Source organism: Falco rusticolus, chromosome 6, assembly GCF_015220075.1.
Source record: "Falco rusticolus isolate bFalRus1 chromosome 6, bFalRus1.pri, whole genome shotgun sequence".
NCBI classification, from domain to species: domain Eukaryota; kingdom Metazoa; phylum Chordata; class Aves; order Falconiformes; family Falconidae; genus Falco; species Falco rusticolus.
The window spans coordinates 3,005,853-3,020,010 of record NC_051192.1 but is presented as its reverse complement, the minus strand read 5'-3'; the positions used below and the strand labels follow the sequence as shown (position 1 = coordinate 3,020,010).

The window sequence follows — 14,158 nt, the reverse complement described above, 5'->3', positions numbered from 1 at the left end:
TTAACATTTACAAGTAAATAAGTACTTGTATTTACTGTATCTGATTACTGAGAAAAGTATTTGTTATGTTCTTACACAGATTCAAATTGCATCTTGACCTTTTCTCTTTTAATCTGTTTACTGCAACAAAAGCAGTAATAGATACATCTGAAAACAAGCCTGTATTTTCCTCGCCTAGGACTACAAATCCCTGCACGCGACGTGCTCTGCAAAGTGGCAAACCGAGTATCTGGCTGCTTTATTGTAGCCCGTGCTTTGGTAGGCAGCGGGGGTAAAAACCCACCCCCTGCATATAGGACCAGCACCTGCTTTTGCTGTGCTCCCTCCCCCACTTACACCCTAAAAATAGTGCTGAAGTGGGACTGAAGTGGTGCAGTGGTCATGTGCTGGCCTTCTGCATGGGGTGAGGATCGCCCTCAGCAAAGGAACTGAGCAAAGGTGATGCTGACACTTAACGCCCAGCCCCACGAAGGAACCTTCCATCCCCTCCAAGGGGCTGATGTGGGGCTCAGCACACAGGAATCACCACACAACAACATCACTTGGATTTGGGGGAGAGTGGGGTGTGCTTTAGATGCACCAAATCCCAGGCATGCTACGATAAGAGAATCACAGTGGGAAAACAGGGCCCTGGGACTGTTTTTCCAAGAGGTGGCAGGGTGGAGAACCACACAGCCGCTCCTCCTCCCCCTGCGCCTCTGCGGAGGGGTGGGCAGGGGCTTTCTGCATCTGCCCCATCTGCATCCCCCCAACCGCTCCAGCAGCATCCCCTCACCTGCGCCCCTCCATCTGCCCCATCAGCATCTGTCCCCATCTGCATCCCTCCATCTGCATGTCCCATCTGCCCCATCAGCAGCTCCCCCCGTGCCCCCCATCCGTACCCTCCCCACCTGCCCCGTCTGCTCCACCTGTAACCCCGCCATCTGCAAGCCAGGCCAGGCAGGACCGGGAGCAGATGGGAAGGACCCCCTGGCTGGGTGCTGGGGAGCTATCCCCCAGGAGGAGTACAAAATCCTCCCATCCCCGCTGTGCCACCCTGCCTGCCTGTCCTGTGACACGGAGCTTCATCCCCTGCCCCGTGCACTTCCCGCAGCAAAGCTCCACCACCACCCTCAGCCACGAGCAAAGAGACAGGAGAAAATGTCCTGCTGGAGGGGAATTGTGATGGGGCTGAAAGAGTAATAAAGAATTTCTGCGTGTCTATGTCCTGGCTGTGCCAGGTACAGCAGGGTGGTCTGCTCTTCCTATGGCAAACCCATCACACTCATCACCTGGCTGGTCTTGGAGCCCTTTTAAAATTTCTTTTTTATAAAGGTTCAGCAACAATAACTTCAGCTGTCTCCAAGAAAAATATTAAGGAAATGTATATTATTCGATGTTTTTTTCCCATGTGTTTGGTTGGGGGTTGTTGGTTTTTGGGGTTTTTTTTGAAAGCCTAGGAAATTATACACAAAGTTGAAATTTAAAGAGGCCAAGGTCATAAAATCAAGAACTCAAGAGTTAGGAAACTGTATTATTAGAGCTGCTTGCGCCCTATTCTTTAATCTCCTTTATATGCCACAGCTCCATTACCAGCTCATGGCACAAATTCCAATAGGGCCCAGTGCCTCAGCCACCCCAGTGACGACCCGTCTGTTTTAACAACAGGCTAGTCTCTATAATGTAGAAAATTTGATTTCTACAGGAAATAAACTTAATCAAAGTTGAACAAATAATGCAGCAAGCAGCAAGAAAAGCAAAGCAGTCCTGGTTGAAGCAGCTGAACACTGCACTGGAGAAGAGGATTCAGCTCTGATGCTGCCTTGGGCGCTTCGGGAACTGCCGAGTAAACCATCAAGCCCAAACTTTTCACCAGCAGTGACCGATCTCCACATCTTTCCTCCATACCCAGCGCTGAGGGCTGGCAATGTAAGACACTGAGACACTCCAAACCTGGAGCTTCCACTGAAACTTGGGAGTTTTGGTGGTCGTCAGACCTTAAATGTGGGTAACGCTGTCGTTTCGAGTCATCCCACCGTCCCAGACCAACCCACCACCAGTGGCTGTGGTGGACCTGGACTCTCCCGAGCCTCACTCATCACCTGTGAACCAGCACAACGCTACTCTCTCGCTGCAAAGTAACTGCAAAAGCATCATGCAGACCCACAACCCCAGATGCACACAGGCAAGCAGAGGTCAGGGGAGGACTTGGGTATTTCAGCCGCCAGCGCCATAGGAAAGCCCAGCAGTAATTATTAATTCCATCTTCAAGCACGCTTTGAATACAGCTCAACAAACGAGGCACTGAAGAATGAGGGTAAGATAAAATATTGACTAGCTGCTCCATCATTGTCTGGTCCATGCCCTAGATAGCACAAGGGTATTTTGGAAAAAGCAGAATGGAAACATCTAATAAAAGGCTGGAGCTTTAAAGATATGAATTTTCAAACTTTTTTTTTTTTTTATAAAAAAGATCATTTTAATGCAGTTGTACGGAACTCTGCTTAAAGAGAGTCACATATAGATATGCACATAGAGGGAAGTTATACAGGCACATTATTCTACAAATATACAGACATTTATCTGTGTGTACCTAGACTTTCCTAAAACATAAACAAGCATCTGACACATAATGCAGCCCCTGATGAGAATTGCTCTCTTTTCTCCGTAGAGTACCAGCAGTAATTATTTACCATTAGTTCTTAATGGGAAGAGGTTCAGCTGGGGATGTAGTAAACAAGAAAACTGTATAGATTGTTCAATATAGCCTGGCTGGCTCTCAGCTGAGGTACGAAGTGATTGGATCGCACCTCCTGGATATTTCAATCCCTGTTTTCATCACCAGGGAAAAGCACCTTATTAACCTGGACTTGGTCTGGTCCCTTCCACGTCCATATAAGCAACACTGTCAAGACCATACAAGCATCCCTCCTAAGTTCACGTTCCCATCCTTCCAACCCTGAGCTGCTGAGGGGCTCAACGACTAGCGAGGCACAGGGACCTCACAGGTTCGTTTAGACCAACCACACCTTGAATTCTGCTACCTTTCTACCTGCCATCTTTTTTTTAGAATTTTTTTTTTAATGATTTTTTTTTTTCAGCAGGGAATAGGCTCTCTCTTCCCACAACCGCCTGTGACAAAAGGACGGTCCTAAAAGGAAATGCTGGTGATTCCCAAGCAAAATCATCGCACATGGGGAAAAAAGAAAAAAAAAAAGGGGGGGGGGGGGGGGGGGCGGGGGGAGAAAAATCCTCCGTGAGGATTGTTTCATTAGTTTAAAAAAATAAAAACTACCCAAGGAAAAGGGTCGAGTTAAAACTGTGGTATTTTTAAAGACATGCCCTACCACAGATCCATTTTCTGGCACGTCTCACATCATCACCCCATTCCTGTGACTCCTCCACCATCAATGGGAGTTGTGTGCATCAGCCCGGGGAGCCCGAACACCGGGCAGGCTGCATGTGAAAAGCACCATTTTTTTCATTATGGCAGAGGACCGAAGTATGCAACTAGCACATACGGTAAAGGCATTCAAAATATGACAAAAAAAATTGTTCAAATGCTTTCAATCTGCAGAAAACAAATGCTCTCTTCACTGGCTGCTCTGTGGCAAACTTCTAATTCCATCCAGAAAATCCAGCATTCCCAGTCTGGGCTAACGACCATGCTACCAGACATGAGTTTATGTTTTTCATGCACATTTCATGTATTCCCACATGCTGTGTTGCTGCCAATAATTTATGACTGATCTGCACCCAGCCTGCCCTTCAGCATTTTATTTAATCTCTGCAACAGTGATTTACAATGACTCATCATTAATACAAAAATGTACATGTGTGTTAACAAGTTTGGAAGAATCTAAGGAGGAAGGCAAAATTTTTTGCAAGTCGTGGCTGAATGACTTATGAGCCCGCTGAATTAAGGCAAAGCTCACCAGAAACGAGTTGTTAGCTCTTCCCTGCAGCAAACAATCTAGGCCAGAAGAGTTTCTTCTCCTGCAGACTGCCTTAGAAGAAAAGGGATTCCGCAAAAGGCTGGGGGAGGGCTGCCCCACAGCCCCCAGTATTTGGGATTTGGTCACCCCGTGGCTGGATGTTTCCCCAGGACGCGCGTGTCTGTGCGCAACCCGCACGCTCGGCTGCAGCCGCCTGGTTTCTCAGCATCCATCACAAAAAGCAGGGGCTGAGCTACCACATCTTGGCATCTCTGCCCACCACCCGTGATTGAAGCGAGCTGCCACTGTCTCTACAGTGTTAAATCTTCATGCGGCTGGGGAGGGAAGGGGGATTGCCTCAATAATTTATACAATTGTAACACTACGGCAGAATTACCAAACGAGCTCAAGCAGAGGAAGCCTGCCCTACATCCACAAGACTTCACTTATAATGTATTTTGACCGGCTTTTTTTTCGTTGCACATAAGGAACGTATAAAAACACATCTGACACCATGCCAAAGTGAAAACTCCTCAAATCTGAGCCAAGACGGGTACTGAAAAACACCCCGAGAAGTCACTCGGGGAGAAATTCCACCAGCTTTAGTTCAAAGCATCCCACGTCCATCATCCCGACAAACGTCTTTGGTGGAGCATCCTCAGCCGACGTGCCTGCGGGTGCCAAACCCTACGCTCCCGAGCCCCTCTGGAGCAGCACACACTTGCTCCAGGTTAAAAAAGACCCCTGACCAACACACGGAGCTTCTCAACTGGCCAAAGTGCCTATCTGAAGGACAGCCACATCCCCCAGGGGATCGCCTGGGTGAAGGCTGGAGGACGTAAAGCTGAAGGAAACAGTCATTTCTTCTGGCTGAGCCAAAATACTGTGGGTTACATTTCCTACTAACACATATTTTATGTTTAGTGCCTTTTATTCCTCCATTTTAAAGTAAGTATCTCGGAAGCATACTTCACACCCACTAAGTATTTGGTATTTTCCTTTATTCAGTGTCTTAAAGGGCTGCAAAAAATTGATCTCCCAGGGCTGCTGTGGGGTCACAGAAATTGATAACCCTTACAAGCTATGCTTATGTGAGCCTGCCTGCGTCTCCCAGATAGTGCACTTTGTAAATTAATCCTCCAAAGGCAAATATATTGTAAGTAGCTTGTTATCTCTAAAGTACTAAATTGAAGAATACATGGGATTATATTGACAGAAATTACATTTTCTGTAATGGGGTTTAATATATCTGAAATCTCTCCCATAGGCTCCTACTCCCTCAAAGAGAGGAGGGTTTGTTAATGTAGGTGCAATGGACATCAAGAGCAAATTTATTCACTAAAATGGATTAGGCCATGTAATCAGAGCTTCAGTAATATTAATCTCTGACACTTATTGTACGGGAAAAAAAATACTTTTGTCTGCAAACTGGCATTCCTCCCTCCCCTTTCCCCGGCAGGCTCGCTGTTTGCCTTGGCCATTTTCTGGGTATTACTTCAAAGAGGATAAGGTTTCCCCATCATAAACACTAATCTAAAAATATTAGGACAATTAATTAGATACACTCAGTTTTACAAGGTATTAGATTGCAATACACTTCAAATATGACACTTGTTCTGGGATAGTGGGAGAAACCTGCATTTTGATGCAGTAACAAAGGGCAATAAATCAGATTTTGGGGGTTTTTTATGGGGTTTGCTGTTGTGTTTTTATACTTCAGTCACCAGGAATTCTCACCGGTTGCCTTCTCCATGTCCCAGACGGTTAGCAACCCAAAATCCACTGCAGAAACACCACGGATCCCCCTTTCCTTCGAAGAAATCACTACCACAAACAGATCGGGGGCTCCAGCACCCCTTAGCTGCAGTAAGTAAGACCGCTCCACACCATACTTCAGCAGCAAACAGCCAGGCTGTCCTCAAAGTTTACCCAAACTTTCAAAACTGGACTTTTAAAACAAACTGGTAAAGAGGCAGAAGGATGTCAGTCAAAAAGACACCCCCCCCCAACAACATTAAACCAAGCATGGCAGCATCCCAACGTAACCACACGCTCCACAGAGACGGTGCCCACCTGCCCCCTCCTTTCCACCCAACACCTAGAGCTCTTCCAAGCCCACCACCCTCCTCATGGATGTGGCTTCTAGGGCAGAAGACGCATCCACAGTCAGGAGGAGGACCGGTACCCAGATGGGAACACACCGAAACCTGCCCAAGCAACGGGAAAACACACACGGCTTCTTTTCCGCGGTAGCAAACCTCCTCATTCCCGTAACCGAAACTGCGCACCCGGCTACATCCCTTTTGCATCAATAAACTGCTGGGGGAGGGGGGGAGCAGAGAAGGGCGAGGTGTGTCCTCAAAAATGCAAAGCGTTAGCCGGAGGGTGCCAGCGGCCGCATAGAAACACTGAGGAAAATTACTTACCAATTGTTCACTTGAAGTATAGTGAGCCCTGTGTCTTGTGCCAACTGCTTTTTCTGTTCTTCTGAAGGGTAAGGGTGCTACAAGACACCAAAATAAATATAAACATTTAAAACAATGCTCTTTTTTTTTTGGCCTACTTTTTATCTTAAATTAAGAAAAAGAAGAAAAAAACCCAAGCAGAAGCGGGACATCTATTATTGAAAGGTGAAAATGCTGAGGTGTGTCACTCTTTTATAATTATTAATGGGCTACTACATCACTTAATTAATGGCAGTAAAAGACAAGCCAATTATAAAGATTAGTGAAGTGGAGAAATAACTGCTTAGGATACTGGCAGTACCTTGATACTCAAGAAGGATATTTGTTGCATTAGCTGAAAGTTTTTGCACTTGTCTCAAATGACCGATTAGAGTCAAATCACCTTCCCCCCCCCGCCCCCCCCCCCCCCCCCGCATTTCACAGAACAATAAAGAATGCGATAAAGCACTTCTCTGTAAAACTAAAACACACTGATGTTTTCTGAGATAGTGAAGACAAATCTTGCCAGTGCCCCAAAATAATTTGCAAATAAGATCAGCATCCTGAACATAAACAAACGCCCCGGTTTTGAACACAGGCCAACGCAAGGTCAATGATCAGCACATTTTTGCCTGACATTAACATAGCTGTGCTGCACTAATCCTAAGAGACAGAAAATAAATACTGGTTTAATTGAAGATAATGTTAAAATTCAATCATAAGTTAAGTTTCTTGTGAGAACTTGATTGCTTTCTCAGAAAATTTGCTTCTGCCTGAATACCGACTGCTTAATAAATCAACAGCAAAAAACACAGCCAAGTTTGAAATTTAGAAATGGCATTTCTGTTCTTTTCCTCCATGTAAAAAGGCAACAGCCAAATATTGCCAACGTAACAATTCCCAGGAAAAACCCTGTTTTGAGGGTCTGGCTTGGCTCCTGACCCAGACACCCAAGCCTCAGCACACATCATATTCAGACCTGGTCTGCTGCAAGGTACTTGGTAACATTTTCAATAAAGCTAATTTGATGTAACTGGTTAGACCTACCCCAACACCCCATTTAGCAGCTGGGTGTCACAAAGCATTTGCTGTTATACACCCATCCCCTTTTTTCCCCCCAAACATTCCCATACTCTTTGGACCTACTCTTTGGTGTAATATTACATGAGATGTAAGCTGAAACCTTGTAAAGCGTAAGAATTTAAAACCTCGTAAAATTCCACAATCTTATTGGTATCGTAACTATTTAGCAGATTTTATATATTCTTGTAAACAGCATAATCTGACATCTAATGGCAATGTCCCACGCCTGCATCACCTCGCTTTACCAAACAGCAATTTTTGTTGTAACACAGGCAACTTCCCTCGGCCCAGCACGCCTGTCTCAAAGCCCGTGGCCATCACCACCAAAAGATACAGGTTTTGCACCCCAGAATGGTGGGGAATTTCCCATTCTTTTAAAAATTCTGATTTCTTGACAGTAAGCCCACAGGTAACCTGTACACCTGTAAACTACCCTACAGTGTTTTCTGCATGCGCGTGAAAGAGCCCCAGAACTGTGAAGTAAAGACACGGGAGAGGGGAGGGGATTTGACTTCTTGTCTTTATGGGTAATTTGCATTTTGCACATGTGAAAATATAGCATGAATTTCATTGTCTGCCTTATATGCACGCGCATCAACAACAAACAGTGGTACTTGACTTACGTCCATCTATCCGAACATAACGTTTTGCTTCTCTTAAAACCAAAAAACCCTACAGAAATCATTTGTAACATTCTCATCTGTATAGTTTACTTCCCATTTCATTACTTTGCTATCAAGCGAGGAAAAAATTATTCTTTTTTTTTCTTATTTCACTTTGCCACCTTACATGTGATCTAATTTTAAGTAATTGAACAAACTGTGTCTAATTTCATGCAGCAAGCAATAATTACTAGACAGCCTCTAGCTATTGGAATTGAGAACTCTGTCTCCATTAAGCAATTTTCAATTGTTCTGGACTTTTTTCCAAATAGACAAGACTGGATAAAATTAGCCATCAGAATAATACAGTCACTGTAAAAATCATTGCTTTAAAAGTCCCAAACCCCAAACTCCTCAAACTGTGGTAACTTTAGGGTCATCTGATTTTTATGGGTTTTTTTCTTCATATCCTAGCACAGCATAAACTTTTAATTTCATGATAAATCTGTAATTGCCATAATCACATGACAGCCTGGGACTTCACGTAGCTAATCCCTCTTAGCTAAAGGTTCACAATGCGGCAGGCTTTTAACTATGATTTGGTGTGGTTTAAAATAATCTTAAATGCTGGCTATCCTTATTATATAAGCTTTCTGTGGGTTGTACGAGTTGTTCCTTTGTAGGCTAAAAAAAAATAATAAAAAAAAAATGACTTGACAAAGAATCAGCATGCCACAGGCTAGGTTGCTATAAAAACATTCAAAGCCTTGTTGCATTCCCACCCACAGGGCTAGGAAGGCCTGTGCTACAGGCAAAGGCAGACATCACATTGCAACAGAGAGAAATGGGGAAACCCTGAGAACTGCCATTTTACGAAGAAATAGGAAATTCAGTCGAAACTGTTGCTTGTTGGTCTTTATTTCACCCGTGCAAGAACGACAGGTGCCTCCCAAAAGCTTTCTGATGGTTGTTTAAAGGGATAAAGACACAGGCGCGGAGATATGTGTATATGTATTTGCACATATATGTATATTATATTTGCATGTGTACGTAAAAAATATATATAACAATATATAAATATATGTAAACATATATAAATATATATAGAAGTCAAATGGTTTAGTTTTAGGTAAGCCTGTGAAGAGCAGGGACTTGGACTTGATGATCCTTATGGGTCCCTTCCAACTTCAGATACTCTACGATTCTATGAAACATCTAAATATATAGATATATGAATATATACGGAAGTGTGCGTCCAAAAAGACCGTGCTGACTCCGGTTGGCAAGTCCACCTCTCACTCTGGATCACTTTGGGATATCAAAGCAAATTGTACCACTGTTCAATAAACAGTGACTTGAGACCTTCACTTTGTTGTGTACATTAGCTCCTACCATTATCTCTTAAAAGCTTAATTATTTGCAAACAATTGATCAAGATGGGAATTGGAGAAAAGAGATGCTGGACCACCGGGAGAGCTGCAATGCATTAGGAGAGCAAACAGAATTACCTTTAGGTCTTATAATCAGAATTAACGATTGGGACCGTACGCGGGGCAGCGCGAGAGGCTGTAACGCTCTGGCTGGAGTGTTTTCCATTTGATCTGCATTAACACCTCCAGTGAAAGCCATAAAACGGTGATTACAGATGGAAAGGCTGACCCTCCTTCCCAGAACCAGCCCAGCCTGTGCATACTGGAAGACTACAGACAGGCTTTCTTGCCAAGGCCAAAGGAAAAGGGCAAATCCAAGGGGAAAAAAAAGTAGGAAGCAGGCAGGTTAAAAAAAAAAAACAAACAAACAAAAAACCCCAAACAAAAAAAATAAACCCACCACATTTGAAAGAATAAGGCTGACAAGAGATAAGGACTCTGAATCTGGCTCCAGTATTTTCTGATCATGCCTGCTGCTGCTACAGCACTACAGAGCAGCATCCACCAAATGGTATGAGACCTAGCGCTTTTTCCCTTCCATAAATCTAGCGCTGAAATGCGGATTGTTTGGCACCATTAATGTGTTTTTGAGGCTCTGTGGTATTACTTTTAATAATGACTTAGTACAGAAAGTGATTGCTTAATAACACCATCAAAGTCTGCATGCAAATGAAAATTATCCCTGGGGGATTTGCCCAGGGTAGTATGAACAGTTAAGGAACATTTGAAAAGGTAAAAATAACTATGCAAAATATGAGTCAGAGCAGTCGTTTTAGCAGTAACAAAGAATTCAAAGTGACAGAGAGAAAAATGTAACTTTCCATCATATTCTCTCGTCACTGTTTTATGAATTGTATTTAGAAAGCAGCAGTCCTAATAAAAGCCCCTTTTTAAGGCAGCCGAGATCATTTTAGCAAAACAAACAATAAGACTTCTTTTTTTTTCTTACCACCTTTGACTACAGCCAATGGGTAAAGCCTCCAGCAGACACAGATGGAAAGCGTCCAAGTTTGTCTCTTAATGATACCCCTTGTCTGAACGAACTCCTTCCCTCAAACGTTCCACCCTGGGCTGCAAATGCTGGATGCCAGGACAGCGACAGACCTTATCTTATCTGTAACCCCGCTATCAGTAACACCCCCCTTCTCTCCGCCTTGCCCACCAGCGCATCATGATGGTGGCAGAAAAATAGGAAAATAATCCTGCTGGATGATGGGAGGCAAACCTGCTCCTTCCCAGCCCCAGGTTACACATTGCTCCTGGTGCCTGGGCACCAGCCCTGCCACAGCACAGGGGCAGGAGCCACCCCCAAGCAAAAGGTGGCACATTACGCTGTAAGGATGTCATGGCAAGCGTCCAGTGTCGCCCTTATCGCGGCAGCGCCGTCGCCTGGCTGCCCATGCTGGGAGAACCATTTCGGAAGTCCTTTCATCCCCTTCCTCCAGCCCTCTGCCTCCCCCAGAGCTCAGTGTAACACACCAAGGCGAGGTGACCTTGAGCTAAACTATGGTAGGTGGCGAAGAGAAACGCCCCCCTCCCCAAAACTCATGCCCTCAGGAGTGTCTATTACCCATCTTCTAACCTCAAAATAAAAAGAAAAAACCACAACGCTATCACTTCCTTGTTCCTGATGAGCCACCCAGCCTACACCTCACCCGGTCACCAGAATAAAGCCCGAGGTCCAGCCCTCCACGGATAAACTCACAGCGGTTTTATGCCGAACCCTAAATCCATGCTTTACCCAGAGATGTGGAGGGTTCGCTACGGCAGCGGTGCAGCGTTTGCATCCCTCCCCTGCCCCTCCCTCCCCCCGGCTTGCATTTGAACTCTTCACATTAGTGATCAAGTTGATCTACGAGAAATTCTCATTATTTTTTTTAATATCCATAATGCCTTCCTATTGTCTCTCAGCTTTATGAATTAGTTTTACTGTTGCAGTGAATGCTTTTTTTGTCCCCTGACTGCACATTATCAAAGGGACACTTTGTGCCTGCCATTTGCATCACAAAAGCGGGGCATGGTGTAGTCTAAGAACAGAGCCTGAATTTATAGCAGTCGAGTCCTGGATCCTCACACATGCCGGCCTCCGAAAGAATAACGGGAGTTCCTGCCTTTGCAAAGTAGCCCCAAAAAATGGCTGGATCGCTCTTCATGAAGCCACAGATCGCAACCTGCTTTCTTCCTCGGCCACCGGCGGATTTAGCGGGAGTGATAAAAGGCGGCGTTGAGCCCCCTCGCCTGTTCCGCAGGCTGCACCGATGGGTTTATAGACCGCTCCTGCGACCTGCTTTATATGCAGGCAAGGCTGTAAAAAGTTGCCAAGTCGAGGTGACCTGCTGGGGTAGGGTGGGCGGGAATCAACTCGGAAGCTGCAAACTCGATCCTGTTTATCCCACGGGACTGCCTTGCACGTTGGAGGAAACACTAAACACCGAAAGGGAAGCTGTTTTATTAGAAATGCATCTACGAGGCCGGGAGGTAAAAAGCCCGTGCAAAGTTTGCACAGCCTTTTCTTGGCTGAGAGCACTGAGTCAGCCTGATAATGCTGTTGAAGTGTGAGCGAGCTTTGGCATTTAAAACTCCTCGTTGCTTTTTCAGCGCAGCAAGAAAACGCGGTCCATATGACACGGTCATGCCGCAGACAAAGCCAGCCTTTTCCTCTTTCAAAAGAAAATATTTCTTCAACTTACTATAATAGTTTAATATCCCCGCAGTCAGATTTTTTTCATAGCATTACTGTTAATAAATCCTCCTGCTGCCAGAGCTATTGAACTGCAAACTATGAACGCAAAATCAACAGGCGTGCTCGGTCTTGTAACGTTAAAAATGCATCGAAGGATGCAATGTGACGAGATGCTGCATCCCTGCATCCCTCCAGTGAGGCCGGGCGCCGCCGCTCCATTGCTGCATCAGCCCATCCCTGGGAGCTGGGGCTCTGAGGCGCTGCCTAGCCCTGCCCTTACAAAAGGGTTTTGCAGGCTGCTTGGGCAGCCCTGCCAAAAAATAAAAGGTGAGGAAAGGAGGCAGAATCCCACTCTCCTGAGGCAAACACTGGGTGTAAAATACAGATCCAATAACCCAGGAGTTACAACATGGGGACACATGTTCACGGCGCAACCTGATTAAAGAGGACTTGGGTTTATATAAAAAACCAAAAACCATCGGTTTTGCAGGCAGAGGGCTGAAAGAGATGTTTCATTTGTGAGGACTTAAGAGGAGGGGAAGAGTACTGGCAACAGCAACACTTTAATGAAGAAGTTATGCTGGGGGGGGGAGGGGAAATTGCTCTGTGCTTCTCTTTTTTTCCCCCGTTTGCCCTTTTGTAAATAATTTTCTTGCAAGAGTTGTCTGAGAACAAGTTTTGGCACTCGCTAACATAAATATCCTTTCCAAGGCTGATGGAGAGACATGGTATGGCTTGGGATGTGCTGCCAATACTTCTCTGGTGGCCCCATCAAATTACTCATAATGTGAGCGCTCATTAAGGAAAAGAAGTTCAGATCATCCCTTGCACAGGATATTACAGAAGTCAGAAAATGGAAAAACCTTTTAACTCATCTAATCCATCCCCTGGCTGCTACAATATTATTCCTTCCATACCATATATTATTACCCACTGCCTTTTCCAGTTGAGCTGCAGCTAGTCCAAGCAATGGTGCTTCTGCTATTTCCTTTTGGAGACACCCTGATAGACCTCAGTGTTTGGAGCTTACTCTGGCTCCTACCGCTTCCCAGCCTAAGCCGAGTCTCCGCAGACACTCCCACACCATCCCTGGGTAACTGAGTGGCACTGTTCCCGTCTGCAACATGCCTTTAGCACCTGTCTGCGTGTGCATGCAGAAACACACGCACAGTGCTTGCACATGCAGGACAACTTCTCTTGAAGCACTGCAGAAGGATGTTTTGCTCTAGCATCAAGATTATCTGTGCTCATGTGACACGAGCGATGCGCATTCCCATCCTCTGCCCTGTCTATTACTATTACTATTACTATACTATTACCATTACCATCACCATTACTTACGATTACTTACTATTACTACTGCTACTGCTATTGCTATTACTATTACTATTATTACTACTATTGTTATTATTCTTTTGTCTTGCCACAGCCTCAAAGTAACAAAGGGCAAGGTAATTAAAAGAAAAATGGCATCCAAAAGATCAGCGAAGCGCTCTTCAGCGCAGCACACGGCCGAAACAATGAAATATCACATCCCAGCGACACGGAAGGAACCCAGGAAATGCATCAGCCGACTTGCAACCACGTTACAGCTAAAATGCACATCCCTGACCGCCGGCTCTGCAGCGAGGCCAGCACCTTTCCCGGGCGGCCGTGGGCTGGCAGGTAGCTGAACCCCAGCCTTTCCTGGGTGAGCGGCTTTGGGGAAGGAGGAAAAAACATCCCTGTCCCCGGCACACTAAAGGAAATCCTGAGTACCTGATAACCCTGTAAAAGTGCTGCTGTTGTTTTTAGGGCTGGCCTAAGACAGATTAGCCCAGGTAAGTATCTCGGAGGCAGCAGCCTTTTCTCAGCAGTAAGTCACTGCCCTTATCTACCTCAGATGACTTTCTAAACAGGCGGGCTTGGGAGCAGCTCAGCAATCGCTGGGGAACACTGGCGCTGGCGGTTGTAATCCCACAGAGCTAAGCTGAAAGCTCTCATTTGTGCTTTCTGCTCCCCC

General features: G+C 45.3%; 1 protein-coding gene across 5 annotated transcripts in view; it reads right to left on the bottom strand.

Moving 5' to 3' along the window:
* Positions 1–14,158, bottom strand: part of MEIS1 (Meis homeobox 1) — a 110,252-nt gene that overhangs the window by 17,204 nt on the left and 78,890 nt on the right. For all 5 annotated transcript variants that reach the window (XM_037392058.1, XM_037392055.1, XM_037392056.1 and 2 more), the window contains one exon: positions 6,341–6,417. In XM_037392058.1, the coding sequence (XP_037247955.1) occupies positions 6,341–6,417 (77 nt within the window). The remainder of the gene's footprint in view (positions 1–6,340; positions 6,418–14,158) is intronic.